The 18,273-nt window shown below is 37.9% G+C and overlaps 1 protein-coding gene across 1 annotated transcript; it reads left to right on the forward strand.

Annotated features, from left to right (window-relative positions):
- The first annotated feature begins 10,668 nt into the window (after positions 1 to 10,668).
- LOC306877813 (urotensin-2 receptor-like) lies at positions 10,669 to 15,759 on the forward strand. The gene is made up of 2 exons (XM_079429790.1): positions 10,669 to 10,902; positions 13,341 to 15,759. Exon 2 carries the CDS (start codon positions 13,489 to 13,491, stop codon positions 14,632 to 14,634), a length of 1,146 nt encoding a protein of 381 aa, XP_079285916.1. The 5' UTR covers positions 10,669 to 10,902; positions 13,341 to 13,488; the 3' UTR covers positions 14,635 to 15,759.
- The last annotated feature ends 2,514 nt before the right edge of the window (positions 15,760 to 18,273 follow it).

Here is an 18,273-nt window from a genome sequence, read left to right on the forward strand (position 1 = left end):
ACGCATGTACTGTACCGTATCTACCACATGCCAGTTCTCAGAAAGCATGATTGGTTAATTTTCATGGAAACTGGGATTATATAATCTAACTTTCATGAATGCAGATGTAATCATGTGCTACCTTTCAACACATGTTCAGTGTGGTCCTGGACTAAGATAAACATCCATCTGAACAGAAGCCAATCTCCAGTGGAGTCTGATCCACTCGCTGTACCTTGGGTTGCCAGATCTATAAAACGCTGAACTGAAAGTCAGATTCACTGAGTTTGCTTTTTGTTCTAGCAGTGGAAAAAGAACCAAAACAACACAATTTTAAGGAAAACTGAGATAAATTAGAGTTAACTAGCCTTTAACCAATTTCTTCATATCACCATCAAAAATAGTAGTAGTAGCCTTTTACTTTTGGCAGGCTCTGTTTTGAGTAATAGAATTAAGAGCTAACTACTACTGAAATTCTGCCAGTGACCACCATATTTAGGAAATGTGTGAAGGTCATTTCTCTGAAGACAATGTTCCTGTATGGCTGAGGTCAAAGATGGACTACCTTGCAAAGATTTAAAGGATGGAATATTTTTGTCATTGGCTGGCCTACTAAAACTATGGATTCTCTCTCAAAATTAATTCAGTCTGATAAAACAAATGCACACTTCTTAGTTTAAGTGAAATTAAAGATTACATTCTGGGTTTAAACAGGCTGTCCATCCATGCATTAGTGATGGAGATTTTTAGTGAACAGGTTACTTTGAAATGCCAGTAGATGGTGACAAGTGACTTCATCGGTAAGTCATTCAATCATTGAATCAAGTCATTGAATCATTCAGTCATGCGATTCATTTTCAAGAACTTAATAAGTGAGATAGAGAATCATTCATTTAAACGATTTGTTCAAATGCACTGATTCTTTCAGGAATAAAACAAGAGGTGTGTCCCACCTATTTTTTTGCCATTTAAGTAGAGTGTGTGCCCACACAGAAAATTCCCCCCCAAAAAAGTGGACACTTTATGCACTCAACTGTCACAGCTTTCCTTAATGGGTTAGTTCATCCCAAAATGAAAAGTGTCATTAATTACTCACCCTCATGTCGTTCCAAACCCGTAAGACATTCATTCATCTTTGGAACACAAATTAAGATATTTTTGATGAAATCTGAGAGCTATCTGACCCTCCATAGACAGCAACGCAACTGAAATGTTTTAAATAGTGGAGGAGGAGGGGTATCATACTCCGATTCTTGAGTAGGGTGAAGTCTTAAAAAGTAAGTCATCTTATTTTTTTAAAATTCAGTTATGAAAAGGCAGATTGGTCTTATTTGTATTGGAGAAGTAAGACTATTTACCCCTTGGCAACTGATAGTTGGTCAAACTAGTTCTTAAGACCCAGTCTTAACATGGTGGCTATAAGTTTATGCAACTGGCCCCAGTTATCCTGAATTAACCCTACATCAGGGGTTATCAACTCTAGTCCTCGAGGTCGACTTTCCAGCAGTGTTTAGCTTCATCCTTGATCAAACTCACCTGGGTCCTGTTTCATAAAGCAAGTTTAACAAGCCAGGCTTATTTCAGTTAGTCTGACTTGTTGCCAATTGATTTGGTTCCAAATAAGTCAGACTAACTGAAATAAGGCTGGCTTGTTAAACTTGCTTTATGAAACAGGGCCCAGGTGAGTTTGATCAAGGATGAAGCTAAACACTGCTGGAAAGTCGACCTTTCTAGTAATCCTGAAGACCTTGATTAGCTTGTTCAGGTGTGTTTGATTAGGGTTGGAGCTAAACTCTTGCCTTGTCCAAATACCCACACTTGCGGTTTTGGCCACTTGAGAGTGCATGCGCGCGACAGCAAGTAAGTCCACAAGACTGTCCTAGGTCTTAAAAATGGCAAAGTGCAGTGCCCTTAATGCACACTAAATCCATGCTCCAGAGTACTATTCGATGCTTAGTGTTTCCCATCATGCATCATGTTCTGGAAATAAATCGTGAGACTTTTTGCCGAGATCTCGCGAGAGGTCACGGAAACCTTTCCAGTGTAAGTTAAATATTAGTATAATAATGAGATATTACATATAATTTGGTAGAAAAACAATGTTTTTACTTTTTATTGCAAAGATGAGTAGTGGTGATATTTATTTTGTACAACATTTGCAACGGTTTTTTATCACTTAACTAGAAGCACCACAAATTAAATTATGTTATGTTATAGTGACTACTGAACAGACATTTAGAAGTTGATTTTAAAATGCAAAGTATTTAAAATGAAAATAAAATGTAAACACTTGCATTTTTACAACACTATAAGTGTGTCCCATCAGGTAATGAAAACTTCAACACACACTTATGGTCTTCATCCTCACTTGTCAGTGGATAACCAGCTTTCTGACAGATAGGCAGCAGCTAGTGAGACTAGGGAAATTCATGTCAAACAGCCGCTCCACCAACACTGGTGCCCCCTCAGGGATGTGTTCTCTCCCCACAGCTCTTCTCCCTGTACACCAACTCCTGAAGTTCGCAGACGACACTACAGTTATCGGTCTCATCCAGGACGGCGACGAGTCTGCTTACAGACAGGAGGTTGAGCAGCTGGCTGTCTGGTGCAGTCTTAACTACCTGGAGCTCAACACGCTAAAAACAGTGGAGATGATAATGGACTTCAGGAGAAACCCCCCTGCACTCTCCCCACTCACCATCATAGACAGCACTGTGGCTGCAGTGGAGACATTCAAGTTCCTGGGATCCATCATCTCTCAGGACCTGAAGTGGGACACTCACATCGACTCCATTGTGACTGCAAGTGTGGGTATTTGGACAAGGCATCTGCTAGATAGTTCTTCAACCCTGCTTCTGGGGACCCACTGTCCTACAGAGTTCAGCTCCAACCCTAATCAAACACACCAGATAATCAAGGTCTTCAGGGTCACTTGAAAAGTCAAAGGCCAGGTGTGCTGAAGCAGGTTGGAAATAAACTTTGTAGGACAGTGGGTCCCGAGGAGCAGGGTTGAAAACCTATCTAGCAGATGCCTTGTCCAAATACCCACACTTGCAGTCTTTGCACTTGACCACTTGACAACTTATATGACGTATTTCCTGTATTTGGCCCAAGTGTTCAATCAGAATCAGAATCAGAAAGAGCTTTTTTTCATAGAAAGTTGACCTCGAGGGTTAAGTCAGGATGGCTGGACCTGCAGGAAAAGGCCAGAATTGAAAAACTCTGCCTACGTAGTGCATAGTGAATAGTAAATCAGCTAAGTACCTCTATTTTTGAGTGAGATGTTGAATCATTTAAGTAAACCAATTTGTTCAAAATACCAATTCAATCAGTTGCGTTAGACATTCCTCCAACACAGTCTGTTTAATGGTCGACTTGCACATAAATTAGATGCATTGAAAATCATTAGACTTTCTTTTGCTGTATCTATGCTGTGTCCAAAATCACATACTCTCTGAGTAGGTAGCCTATTCTTTTAAGTAATTAATTTGCTACTGTTTATCTGTATATAGTATGAATGTGTGTGGTATGAATCTATTCTGGATTTATGACATTCAGCATGATGTCATTGATCATGTGACCTACCAGCATAAATTTAATCTCAACTCCTCTCCTTTGTCCTCATGGGATAGTAAAGTGTACACTTTAAAATTTTGCCAAAGCTAGTAGGTCATCCAGGTAATTTTTGCCTACAGTTTTATAAACTGTTTTCACATACTTTTTTTTTAACCTGCTATATAGGAGGGAAGTATTCATATATCTATGCAGTCATTGTTTTATTCAGTATTTTCAAAAGCACTATTCATTCAGGAACAAAGTAAGTAACTGTCTTTATGACTGAGCCATTCATTTTTCGTTTTATTAACCCAGAAATGAAATACAGAAAATGCTGTTTCTTCTTTAATGGTTCAAACACTGATGTTTTTAATATAAATGCTAAATTTAATTTCTAGCTTTTTTACCGTCTCTATTTTTATATATTTACACCATAGGCTACTGTACATTCTCAGCGACCATGTATGGTCCTCTCCAATACCACAAAATTTGGACAAAATTATAGCCCATTATATAATTTTATGATGAAAGTTCTCAGGATTCTGCAATGTTTATTTTAAAATATTTGTATTAGGCTGTCTCTGCATTGTTCACTGCTCTAGTTCTCAAATTAACATGCAGGAGAAGCATACTTCTAATTTTGCCAAAGAAAACTTGTTAAAATGTACATTTTTCTATATTAAATTGTGCATTTTTCCCATGTTTATTAAAGGTGCAAAAAGTCAAAAACAAAAATCTGAAAAGCATTTCAATTTTGGTTTTCAGCACAGAATTTAAAAACACAACCACCAATCTTCTTTTTTTCTTCATGGTTAAAAAAACGAATAATGAATAGATGCAAATGTACACAGACCTTAATAGGTTACAGATTACAAGTTCCCCTATTCAAAATGTTTAAATAGTGTAACTATTTCAATTAATTTATTCAAGTAATTTTTAATTACTTTTCTAAATTCTAGCAAATGTTTTCAACTGTTAATCAGTTAATCAACTGTCATACAGGTTGTAGCCTAAATCTTTCATCAGAAATGTAGATTGATGTAATTAGCAGAAGTGGTGCACAGCAAATTAAACCAAGAAACCAGTCAAAAGCATAAGAATAGCATCACTTCACTAAATGGCAGGAGGCATTGTGCAATCAAAAACAGGCAAAGCAACATATTAATATTATTCAACTAGCTTACAAAAAAAATGCAGATGTAACCCCCTTTGGTATTGTTAACATTTTCATAAGTAACTGTAATTTAATTACACACTTATCTCAGTAACTGTAGCAGATTACAGTTACATTTATTTTGTAATCAAATTACATAATACCGTTACATGTAACTAGTTACTCCCCAACACTGTGGGTCATTGAATTATTCACCTAACCTATTCATTCGTAACCACTGATTCATTCAGGGATGGCACTTTGAGTGTTGCTTGTGAATAACAGCTTGTGTGATATGTCAGCCCACTGTGCTCACTGATCAAGTTGTTGGTCCAAATTGAATTGAATTGATAAAAACAAACGTGTATGTGTGTGAACATGTGTGGCTCTTGCAGCATAGATACAGCAAAAGAAAGTCTAAAGATTTTCAATGCATCTAATTTAGGTGCAAGTCGAGCATTAAACAGACTGTGCTGGAGGAATGTCAGTCCTTTGTCTTTATTACAGAGGACTACTGAAAGTGACGTGAATATAAACATCAACGCCCGAGATGGAGGATCAATATTTCATCTTGAGGTCTACTAATCAGTCTGCAGGGAAACAAAACCGTTTGTTACACGCAAAAATGTCCGCCCATTTAATTAAATCTGCTGTACGGAGAAGTCAAACAAGCGGGCAATCTATCAATGGGCTGACGAAGACTTTGGAGAATTAATTAACATAATGTAAGCAAAGCACATGGGAGGTTTAAAGCCATTTAAAGGGTCTGTGATTATTTATGTCTAGGTACCATAATCAGATTGTTTTTTGTTAGAAACCCCTGTGCACTGGCACAGCACAGAAACACACGCAGGTTGAACCGGGGGTCTCGGTGGGGCTGGACAAGTATGTTTGGCAATTAGACCCCTTTGAAGTCAAGGGAGACACCCTGGGAAGGGCAGGACCTTACCCTTAAGCTTTAGGCATCAAGACCACCACGAAATCTGATGTGCTAATCTACACAGAAGCCTCATGCCAGCAATCAGCGAGAAATAAGAATATATTTGTTTATTCATAAATTTATGAGGGGTTGAAAAGGGCAGTGTTCACAAATCTGTCTAAATCTGTGTTAGTGAGCACTTCTCCTTTGCCGAGATAATCCATCCACCTCACCGGTGTGGCATATCAAGATGCTGATTAGCCAGCATGATTATTGCACAGGTGTGCCTTAGGCTGGCCACAATAAAAGGGCACTCTAAAATGTGCAGTTTTACTGTATTGGGGGGTCTGAAAACCAGTCAGTATCTGGTGTGACCACCATTTGCCTCACGCAGTGCAACACATCTCCTTCGCATAGAGTTGATCAGGTTGTTGATTGTGGCCTGTGGAATGTTGGCCCACTCCTCTTCAATGGCTGTGTAAAGTTGCTGGATATTGGCAGGAACTAGAACACGCTGTCGTATACGCCGATCCAGAGCATCCCAAACATGCTCAATGGGTGACATGTACGGTGAGTATGCTGGCCATGCAAGAACTGGGATGTTGGGATATCTCTGTGCATTCAAAATGCCATCAATTAAATGCATCTATCTATCTATCTATCTATCTATCTATCTATCTATCTATCTATCTATCTATCTATCTATCTATCTATCTATCTATCTATCTATCTATCTATCTATCTATCTATCTATATTGTGCATACTATTAATGACAATTAAGTTAATTAAATTCAAATGTAATTTAAGCATAAAAAAACTACTTGCAGTGTTAAAAATGCTGTCAAATGCTATCTTTTTTTCATATTTTCATATAAGGATGATGCCTTTGTTGTATTTTCATCTTTGTCACACCAGGTCTGTTTGTACCGTTTTGTATTTTGTTAATCACATGCCATCCTTTACTGAGACATCAGAGAAATGTTCTGTCTCTCTCTTGCTTTTTTGTCTCTGTCCCGCCTGTCTCTCTTTCTATTAATCTCTCTCTTCTTTGCCTATTTTGGCAGGCCTGTGCCAGGTATTTGTTGAAATTCCACACACCCCGCAGGGAGAGGTATGTTGCCCTTCTTCTCGTCTTGGCCCTGGTGCCTGTCTCTGTCCATCTTGTGTTCTCAAATATACAGCACATGCCTGGGACACGCTAAGCCCAGATCTCCTCTCTAAATCCTGCAGACTTCACACAAGAGTTATAACCCATTTTAGACCAACACAGCAGTGGCCTGAGAAAGGATTATCTGTCTAATGCCTCAACAGGCATAATATGAACATGAAATGAAAATCCTGTCATTATTTACTCCCCCTCATGTTGTTCCAAACCAGTGTTCTGTTATTTACAACAGTTTAAAGCAACATAAAGTTCTTTTCCAGAAGAAGTTCATAGTGACCTTGGCTGCTGCAAGATATTTTGAAAAATATTTCAACTGTGTTTGTTCACAAAATGAAAGTCAGAGGGGTCCAAAACAACACTGGACCTCGATGACTTTCATTGTCTGAAAAAGAAAAAAAAAATTGTTCCAAAAGTAATACAGGTTTGGAATAGCATGAGGGTGACTAAATGATGACAGGATATTAATTTTGTTGAGTGTAATACCCATTTAAAGTAGTTCAGTCTTTGTGAATATTTTAGTGACTCAAATGCCTTCAGTTTGACTTATTTTACTGCGGTGACCGCATTGTGGTCACAAAATAAGTGTATTGAAAAATACTGAACAGTTAATTCATTAAGCAGAAGCTCTATAGACTGCTATAATGATCCAGTTGGCTGCTAGTCTCTTGCGGTCAGCTTCACACATACTCTTCTTACTTCATTGATTAGATGTGTTTGAGTGTTGACTGTATCGGGTGTTCAGAGGTGGTGTTAAGTTGAAGTGTGTCTGCGGTGTGTGTGTTGGCGGTAGTGTGGTAGATGTGCAGATATGTGTGTGTTGGCCTCGTGTAGATGTGTGTTGGCACATGGTGCAACGCTGAATTTGGTGTCAGTAGCTCATGAGGAGACGGGGTTATAACTTTTGCTCTCTGTCTGTCTCTTTCTCTCACTCTATTACTCTTTCTTTCTCACTGGACGGTAATTTATGCCAGTTGTTCCTTTACACTGGACTGCCTTCATCTTATGAGTCATGTTCATTTTACAGGAAAGAACATGTGTCCGCTGACCCAACCGCTCATGTGCTTCAAAGATCTAGAAACCAGTAGAGCTCCTCAACTTCAGGATCACTTTATAAATAACTGAAATAAATTAACATTAAATCTTGGTTATGTGAAAGACTGAGGTGTTTTTTTATTTTTATTTTATTTTATTGACATTTTAAACTTTTATTTGCTATTCCCAGTTAGAATCTAATGTGATTTTGGTGTTTGTATGGATTACACATTCTGGCCTTATTGGTTAAAATCTCTCTCTTTTTTTTTTTTCTCTCTTTTTTTTTTTGTGGTTTACACCAAAATTATATAAAAACAAAGGAAAATCAGTTACCATAATCAAAACTAAGCTCAAGCTCAATTTTCTGGTTTTCCTTCTTGGTTTAACAAAAGTTCAAAGGGATAGTTTACCCAAAAATGAATATTCTGTCATCATTTATTCACCCTCATGTCATTCCAAACATGCAGGATTTTCAGTCTTCTGTAGAGTACAAAAGAAGATTTTCTAAAGAATATTCTTTTCATACATTCCCAGAAAAAAAAGGTACAAAAGATGTCACTTTTCAAAAGGCAAACCTTATACCTAAAGGGTCCGTATTGGTACCTTAAATGTTCATATTAGAGTTTCGCTTTGGCACATTTTTCGAAACGGACTTAATATTCTCTAAACTGTATAAGAGCAATGCTTCAAAACAACCAAATTAAAAGTGTTTTAGTCATTGTGTGAGCCTCGCTGGTTTCACACTGCTTTCAGCTTAAAAGTATTTATTACATGAAAATTTCATTTCATTTCGTTTTGTATGCAAATTTCATTTTGTTATATGCAGTTTCATTCCATATTTGTTATATGCAAATTTTTCTCTACTTTTTCTGTTGACAGACTGCTTTCTATACTATACAAGAATGTCAGGTTTGATTGTGTATCACATGGAGCATTTTAGTTACATATTTCAACAGTAGGAGGTAAGAATGTATTGGGAAAAAGTCAATACTGTAGTACATTAAAAGCAAATGAACATTTTATTTATACAGTACCTTTATTTTTGTACAAATGTGTTACATGTCAACTGAAATTTCACAATTACTTATTTATTTTTACACACTCTTTTGTCTTCCGCGAAACACCACCACCACACATTCTTACAATTGCTCTTCCATAACAAGCAACTGTGAAGTTTCACTTTACATGTAACACATTTCTACAGATAAATGTACTGTACAAATATAAATGTATTTATACAGTACTGCTGTAGCTGCTGCTGTTTAGGGTTGTGACGTTCCTCCTTGTTCAAAAATGGTAGTGATTGTGCTGGGCAAACTCCATATAAATATATATATATATACATATGTTTCCAAACTTTATTGATTGGCAAGATTGTGATTCTTATTTCATTACAATGGCAATGGATGGAAAATTTCTGAAAATTCCCAAAAGTTTCCAGAGGTTTTTCCATTTGCCAGCTTAGCAGATATAACCCTTCCATGCCCATGATATTTATGGAATATACTGTACACTCATGTCTGACAGATTTTGATCATATTGCATGCGATGGCTCACAAGATGAATCAGAAGTTGTTTAGAAGTTGTGAAGAGTTTGGAAATTTCATTGAGAATCAACTCATCAGTTTTGATCAACAAGCCTTGTGCATTTAGTTATTGTGCAAATTGTATTTACTCTTTTGCACACGTGACAAAATGCACACAATTTGCTTAAATCAATAAGAAATTCAAATCTGATGTGAACAAGAACCTAGTTCAGACATCAGAAAAAACTCTTATTCTATAGTACTGTAGAAAAACTGTATTACAAAAATGTACATATTAGTACCTACAAAGTACAAAAGTGTACCTTTTGAAAAGGTACCACCCCATTGACAGCTTTTGTACCTTTTTTCCTGACGATGTAGTGACAGTCAGTGTATGGGGTCCGAAACAACATTAGACCCCACTGACTTTCATTGTATGTACAAAAAACAAACATTTTCCAAAACATCTACTTCTGTGTTCCATCGCAGAAAGTGAGTCAGAAAGGTTTAAAATGACATGAGGGTGCAAAAATCACAATTTTTTTGGTGTACTATCCCTTTAAGAATCCATTCATGTGGTTCTAAAGGACAGCTTTAGTCTGATCAGAAATGCAAAATGTCCACACCATGCATCATTTTCACTTTTGGAGGTGAAAATGTCTTTCCACTGAAAAGTTTTCTGTCCATTAATGGTTATGTATTGCTGTATGGTCGTTAGGGAGCGATACCATATTTCAAGTGATTAAATGGTTTTCACTGCCTCAGCTGTGGTTTGGATTGTGACGCATATCAAAATCTCATCCAACATTTTTCACGCGTAATTCAGTTCAGCCTCAAATAATGGGTTTAATATGTTCATTTGTCCTCCGAGTACCTGTATAACTGAAATCATTTTATGTACCTTTTCATGTTTGTTGTGGTAATTCTTACAATTCTCTAATAAATACTACCTAAAACGTTTCTTGCATGCTCCCAAACCCAAATAACTTTGATGGATGGTGGACATAAATATTGTTCTCTGACATTTACAAGTGTTTTTCCTATGGTATACTGACTGTATTGCTTTTGGCACTAGTAAATACTGCTCCTTTTCGCTTATAAAAGTGTTGGTTAAGAATGAGCTGAAGGTATCTAATCACAGGAGAGAAGTTAATGATAACACCACAAACATCAGTCAGGGTTAGAGACTAAACATCAAATCGCATTCAGTCTTCTGCCAATGAAGATCAATTGTCTCCATCCAAGGCCATTCATAATAGTGTGGGTCTTTATTATAGACACCCTTCTTTCTTCAGTCTTTCAGCACAGCTTCTCCTCATCCCTCCCTTCATTTGCTTCAGACAACATAAGAGTGAGAGGAGAGAGGAGTGGACTGGCTGTGACTCAGTGATATTCTACACCATCCTAAAGTTTCTTTAAGTCTGTCCTTAGAGGAACATTTACATCTCGCTGGCTTCTTGATTTATACCTTATAAGACACAATTTAATTAGCATATTCTCGAGTGGGATTTTCGTCTCTTTAAGTGTGGATATAGGTCGACGTATGGAACATGCCATCTCTGAATACTCAGGGTAAGACGATTTTCGGATTATAAAAAATAACGTTTATGTAGGATGCTGTATTAGCACATTAGTCAATCATCTGTTGCTCAAAAATTGGATGAAATAAGAAGCATCTAATAGCCTATGTCTAAATGTTATATTTATTACAGTTTTATTTCTTACATAGAAATGATTTCAGAGTAACAAATAACAATCTCGACTGTCTTGTCTAAGAACGTGTCGTTCTCACATGCGACAACCATCAAGCCTTTTATTTTATAATAAATACATGGGAAGACCGGAAAGTGTTGTGACACATTTTGTAGTGATGTGTTTTTAGCGTTATGTTTTTCAAACTTTGATACATATTACCACATTTGTCTGCTACGTAATTTAGAAATCTACAACGAATTCGCATAATCTATGTCAAGTAGACTACAAAGAGTGCTGTTTTTACAATCTTTCAGGTTGTAATAGAAAGCACTGACCTTTCACATGTAGCTACATGAATTTATTGTGCTTATCAATTTTATCTTGTTCAAAATAATTTCGCACACTGAGTCTCATTTCACTTAATTCAGATAAAACAAACTATGCATGGAAACAAATAAAGAAATACATAAAAAAAGCTAAAACAACAAACTGTGTATGTTTGTGTCAACTGGCCTACACTGTCCCATTTTGTACAGTCTTTATATAGGCACAGTAGAAGTATGGACATGATATTTCTATGTTTTAACAGGTGAAGGGCTTGTGTGAATGAACCTATAAACTAGATGGCACAGTGATATAGATGATGGTCTATGCGTTTCTGCTTTGTCATTTAATATTTATTAACATAACATTACCTATACTTTCTCCCCTCAATATAGTTTTCCCCTTTGTAAATCGTTTAAACGTTTTACACGCAACACACTTTTGCTGTCACCTCATGAATGAGTGATTTCACCCCTGCTGCTCATTTTTACAAACTGATAGGGTTACAGCTCACTAAAGAACTACAGTGTTCTTTTATATTATAAAAACAACAAATTACATCAACTAAAATTACTATGCTGGGAGTGGGACTCTCAGTTCCTAAAATTAGTCAAAAAGGAGGTTTTAATAACAATTCATTGTTTTGTTTATTAAATTGCCTTACTGCATATCTCATGATTGTCTAAAACTTATTTGTATTGAATTAATAAATGAATTAACTCTAGCAAATCTGTCAGTCGCTGTGTCAGTCTATTAAGAAAGGCGTTATTTAAAGCACCCTGGTAAAGGGATGCTGTGCCTGTGCCAGTGAGTCACCTCTACAGCAGCTCGTAACCCCTCTCTCAGGGTCACCATGTGCCACCTACATTCTTTCCCGCAAGTGTCCGCGGCAGGGCTTTGATCTTCACACCCGTCATAATGATGAAGAATAGAATTCCCAAGAGCCTTGCCGCTTTATGACGTCGGCTGAATGAGAATTAAAGATACGAAGAGTTCATTTGCAAAAACAGATAGCCTAACTCCGTTTTTAAAAATGTTCAAAAATCATGTTTTTTTTTTTTATCCTGCATTCCAATTAATATCAATCAAACTGCAGTTGGGTATTTTACTAATACAATAAAACACACACACAAGAAAACATGATTTAATAAAATTTTATAAAAACGGAGTTATCATATCTGTTTGCAAATAAACTCTCCATATTCAAAGTACAGTCAAAAGGATTTCTCATTATCTTATCATTTTTTCCAGACAGGAATTGCGGACGTTACATGCTGCAGGGATATTTGACCAATAACTGTTATAATAATAATATTAATAATAATAACAACAACAATAATTATATTAATAATATATATATATATATATATAAATAATATATATAAATAATAATAAAAACAATAAGGATAATTTGAAAATAATATTAGTCTAGCTATGCTAACCCTTATTTTCTATTATTCGTGTATTTCTGTCAACCTCCAAAAAAATTAATAAATGAATCAAATAAATAAAACTCGAGCAGTATTTTTTCGCCTTTTTTCTGTGAATTTTATTTTTATTTATTTATTTTTTGCATGCGCAGTTTTTTCACGCAACTTAAAATTCTCTTTCATAAATGATGAATTCAGAATCTTGTCTAGTTATCGTAATTATATAGGAAATATATACATTTACGATAAAGTGATGATAGGGTACTTTGGAGCATTTTCCGTCTAAGCGCACTGTTGCCATAGTTACTGTACCCCCTCAAGCCAACACAACTTTCATTCAAAGGTGCCTATTAACACACTCTGACAAACATGTAACTTTTGTCTGATACTGAAAAGTTGCTTAAAAACACTCTTAAAAGATACATTTTCTCAAACCTGTCAGACTATGTTAACAGAGATGTTAACAAAACTTTATAAAGGCAAAAGATATTAACAAAAGTTTATAAAATCACCATTTCCTTTTCTTTTTTTTGTTTCTCTCTTCTATCTCACCCATTAAAGCAGTCTGCTCACAGCTCTCCCCTTCTAATTTGGACTCCCTGATAACTTGGGCTCAGTGCTAGTTACTCTAAAACACTCTGAAGTTACCATTGGCCTCCATCTCTCAGCGGACGGGAACTCATCTTGGGACTCTTGCCGTCCGGGAAAAATGGACGTCTCTGGCTCTGCTTCCTTTTCCTCTTCCCCTTCCCCTTCATACACCTTCCCCTTTCTCACTAACCTGTCCCTTCCCTCGTCCTCTCCTTCTCTCTCCCCGTCCCCAAGTGTAGCCTCCACAGCTCTCTTCTGCTTTTTCCTATCTCTCCTTTCTCTGCTGGGCATTCTGGGAAACCTCTACACCCTAGGGCTTCTCATTCGCCGCCGTAGGATGTCAAGAAGGTGGCGTAGCGCTCCTACCTGTTGTTACTCCTGCCTCGGCACCTCCACCCCTTCTTTCTCTCCCTCCTCCTCTCCCACCTCGACCTCCTCCTCCTCCTCCCTCCACCTGCAGGTTCTGAGTCTGGCTTTGGCAGACCTGGTGTACCTCTCCACTGCCCCCTTCATTGTGTACGACAGCCTGGCATCTGACTGGGCCTTTGGTGAACTAGGCTGTCGGCTCCTACTCAGTCTGGACTTGCTCACCATGCACGCAAGCATCTTCACCCTCACTGCTATGAGCCTGGATCGGTATCGAGCTGTGGCCGATCCGTTGGCAGCCTCGTCCACACCTTCCTCTGGACTCCTGAGAGTCGCTTTGGCCTGGGGTTTTGCCGTGGCTCTCAGTTTGCCCATGATGATCACTTTGCACCTGGAAGACGGAGAGAACCAGGAAGGCAAGTTGTGCGTTCCTGCCTGGGATGAGCAGAGTTCCAAAGCCTACCTCAGTGTGCTCTTCTGCACCAGCATCCTAGGCCCAGGACTGGCCATCGGAACTTTGTATGCAGCTTTAGGGAGACTCTATTGGGTATCTCAGACACAAACAGCTTGGGTCAGCGGGGGCAACGCCTACCCACCCCGTGCACCTCGCCCCAAAGTCCTGCTCCTCATCCTGGGGATTGTGCTGACTTTCTGGGCTTGTTTCCTTCCGTTCTGGATCTGGCAGCTTCTACCATTGTACAGGCCTGAGGTTCTGCGTGTGGTGCCGGTGGGCACGCAGGTGTCCATTAATCGCATCCTCACAGGGTTGACTTATGGGAACTCGTGTGTGAATCCGTTCTTCTACACGCTGCTGACAGGCAAGCGCAGACGGACCAGCAGGAAGACGATAAGTGCAGCTGCCCCACTTTGCCACAAGGGCAGCTCTGAACAACAATAACAGCTGCCCACTATTTTGTCCACCATGCAGCCCATGACCAATAAGACTGTGCATAGTTATCTTTATTAAACAGATTACTAATTTTGGTGCTTAAGGGTTTAACGATTATAGCTTTATACATGTGCTGTGCAAACAGTAATATTCTGTAATCCAAGGCAATGATGGTGTACGTTCTCTGCTCCCTGGACTACATGTATAATTATAGATAATCTGACCAGCATTGTGTATTAAGGTCCCTGCAATCCAAAATGAAATACTAAGTGATGAATTCTTATGAAAGTGTTTCTGAAATATTTAGGGTTCATCACCTTTGAAGCGGAAACCAAAAACTTCTGGTCAAACTGCTGTTAAATATTAGTGGACTAAAACGTGTGAAACATCTGTTGCAACTTGAAAGGGACAAACAAGCTTTGTCAGGATGAATCGCCCCAGGATGGTCTAACAACAGGTGTGAACCATTTAACTACCAAATTGGTTTATTAGTCTAAGAGCAAAGGAGAAATTACAGATTTGGCTCAAAGCTAAAGGATGTGTCAGAGTTTGCTCTGTTGAGGAGGATAAATCACTTCTGTCATGAAGCCAAGACACACAATCTCTCATTCCCCAATAGGACATTATGTTCTCCATGAGGTACTTCATTATACTCAACTAAATGCTATTTTTTAGCCAACAGATCTGTTATTGTCCTGACTTTGTGTATTTATTGGCACCTTATATGAATAATTTGTCATTTTTTTATTCTACCTGATTTTGTTTTATTAATTGAACTATGCGATTTTAAACAAAATTTAGAATTTTGAACCACTCTTCAAAATATACTTTTTTCCCAGTAGCACATCTTCACAAATTTGTTCCATTTTTAAAACTACTTCCCTTTTCCTGTTTATGCATGTTAATGGACAATAGAGAAATATTTCTGTATCTCTAAAAAAAAAAAATATATACATTCAAATGTTAAATCATACTGTTAAAAAAAACTACACAAGCCTTTTTTTCCTGGCTTATCTGTATTATATTTATGTTTTCCTGTTAAATAATGCATTGCCTTGCACAACAAAGCTTGCCTGAAATAATCTATAAATGAAATCTGGTGCTTATCATAATATGCAATAAAGAAATATATGTAAGAACACCAGCAGAATGGTTTATGAACAAAGTGAGTCCGCTGGGAGGCTTTAGAAGATTTCCTGACCTGAAGAACCCCACTGCCTAAATGATACTGCAGAAACGTAACACTGTAAAGCAATACTGTCCTTATTACAATAGCAGATGAGTGTGTTTTTCAGTGAAGAGAGGGGGAATTTGAAAGAAATTAATAAGAGTTGAAGAGAAAAACAAGAACACGAGAGAGGGGGAGATTGAGACTGCAAATGAAATATGGTTTTCATTCAGGAAGCATTTATTTATGTGTCTGCATTGGCTCAAACTATGCTTTTGCTAGCATTCAGTTTTTTTGGGGGTCTTGCATGGGGTGTGTGTGTATTGCACTGCAGTGCTTGGATGTGACTGTGTTTTCATTGGATAATATGAGCCTTATTGAGTCTGTATCAGCTTTTTGCACTTTCTGAAACTGACCCACAAACGTGTGTGCGCCTTGACCTTCATGCTAGTTTAGTAAACTTGGTAATGCTGTTTGTTGTGACTTATTGACATCATCATAGACAACTACAGACTACCCAGAAGGAACCTTGTATTTGCAATGTGTACAATTCATGCGTATTGTTGAATGGCAGCACTGTAGTGGTTTGTGGTTGCCTGCTGCTTTGTGACGCACATGAACAAATATTGTTGAAAAGATTGCAGACATCTCTCTCTGTGTGTCATGGGGGTGTCCTTAGCTCCTTGGGGATCTTTTTGGGACTTGGCAGTTATAAAAGGTATTTTTTAAGACACAAATAAATACTGTATGTGTGGTACACCTTGAGATAGATAAACTATTAATCATCAAAAACCTAATCTGTGTTTGAACATAATTTTTATACAACACTGATGTTCTCCTCATTTAGTCTAACACATCCACCCAGTCTGTACGATGCAGTTTGGAAGAACGCCATCTAACATGGGACTCCATGAGGACCTGATGAGTGCACCTCCCTACTCTTTTCATTTTCCTTGGGCATGTGTTTCCATTTACCTGAGGAACATCAGAGCACAATGAAGGAGTAATATGTATATGTTCCTACCTCACAGTGTGGCCGTTGAAAGTCATAAATGATGTCCTCTCAAAATGGTTTGGTTTGTCCCACTCATCCACACTGTACCTAAAAACAGGTTTGTTGTGCATATTTTATACAGTTATTTTTTACAGATATTTTCTATTAAATGATAGTTTACCATTTACTCACCCCATGTTGTTGCAACCATGCATTATTTGCTGTGTATTTTAAGCAGCATGTCTGAGTTTCTCTCCTCCAGACAAGTCAAATGGAGTGATTTATACTGTCAAGTTCCAAAAAAGTACCATAAAAATAGCCCTTATGACTAAGTCACTATATTTAAAGTCTACTGAAGCCATGCTATTTCAATGTTCAATGTTCGGGAAGATTATCAGTGGGTAATGGCTTAAAATTGGGTCAGTTTTTCACACAAAGTTACCATATGGCTTGAAATATAGCACATTAATCATATGGACAACTCCTGTGAGATTGCATTGCTTTTTTGGAGATTGGCAGTATAAATCAATGTTTCACTGTAAGGAAAAGAGAGGCTTGAACATTTAGCCAAACATAACATTTTGTGTTTCACAAAAGAAAGGAAATAGTATGGGGTCAGAATGACTCAAGGAAAGGTAACTGAATGTTAATTCACGAGAAGAATTGGTCCTTCAAATTTAGGCTGCAGGGCTGATAGATTAATTTAATAGTATTTAACAAGAAGTCTTCTGGGAAATGTTCTAAGCCTCATAGTTTAATGACAATATTTAAGTTCAGCTGGAGGAGTCTAGGGTCCTAACTCGGACCTTCTCTCCGTTGTTCTCTCTCAAGAGGGTCTGAATGATTGAGCATGTGATAAACTTAAAACATATGCTAGTATCCAGCAAATCCATACAGTGGAAAATAATGCCATGAGGGAGGGCAGCAAATCCATAAGTTGTCAGTTTATATTGGTAGTCACCAAGAGCTGGTATAGTTGAGGTTTCCAACAATAACCACTGCGACTGTGTAGAAGAGAAACCTTTCATTTTGAAGGTGGCAGCAGAAAGCGGCTGAAGACAGACCTCAGAGGTACATATGGGGGGAAATAGTTTTCTTTTTTTCACTGCATCGTTTTGTGTTACCTGTGTGCTTCATAAATCCAACACATGTTCCTGTTCCTGGAATCCTGAGTGTCTTTCCATCCTCACACTCCCTTGCCTGTGCTGCAGTGTTTGTGGCAGGGGCAGGTGCCCCTCCCTTGGGCAGTCAGCTCAGGAAAGTCTCCTGCTGGGCAGACGAGACTAGGCCGAAGTTAAGGCCAAGCTCCTGCTGAGAGAGAATAAGAGGCTCCCTTTCTCTAAGACACACATACACAGACCCAAATTCAAAATTCCCATCTGGGTTTTCTCTCTCTCTCTCTCTCTCTCTCTCTCTCTCTCTCTCTCTCTCTCACTCTCTCTCTCTCTTTCTTTGTATGCCCATTGCTCTTTCTTACCCCTTTTCC

The sequence above is a fragment of the Barbus barbus genome (genome assembly GCF_936440315.1).
Source record: "Barbus barbus genome assembly, chromosome: 12".
Lineage (NCBI taxonomy): Eukaryota > Metazoa > Chordata > Actinopteri > Cypriniformes > Cyprinidae > Barbus > Barbus barbus.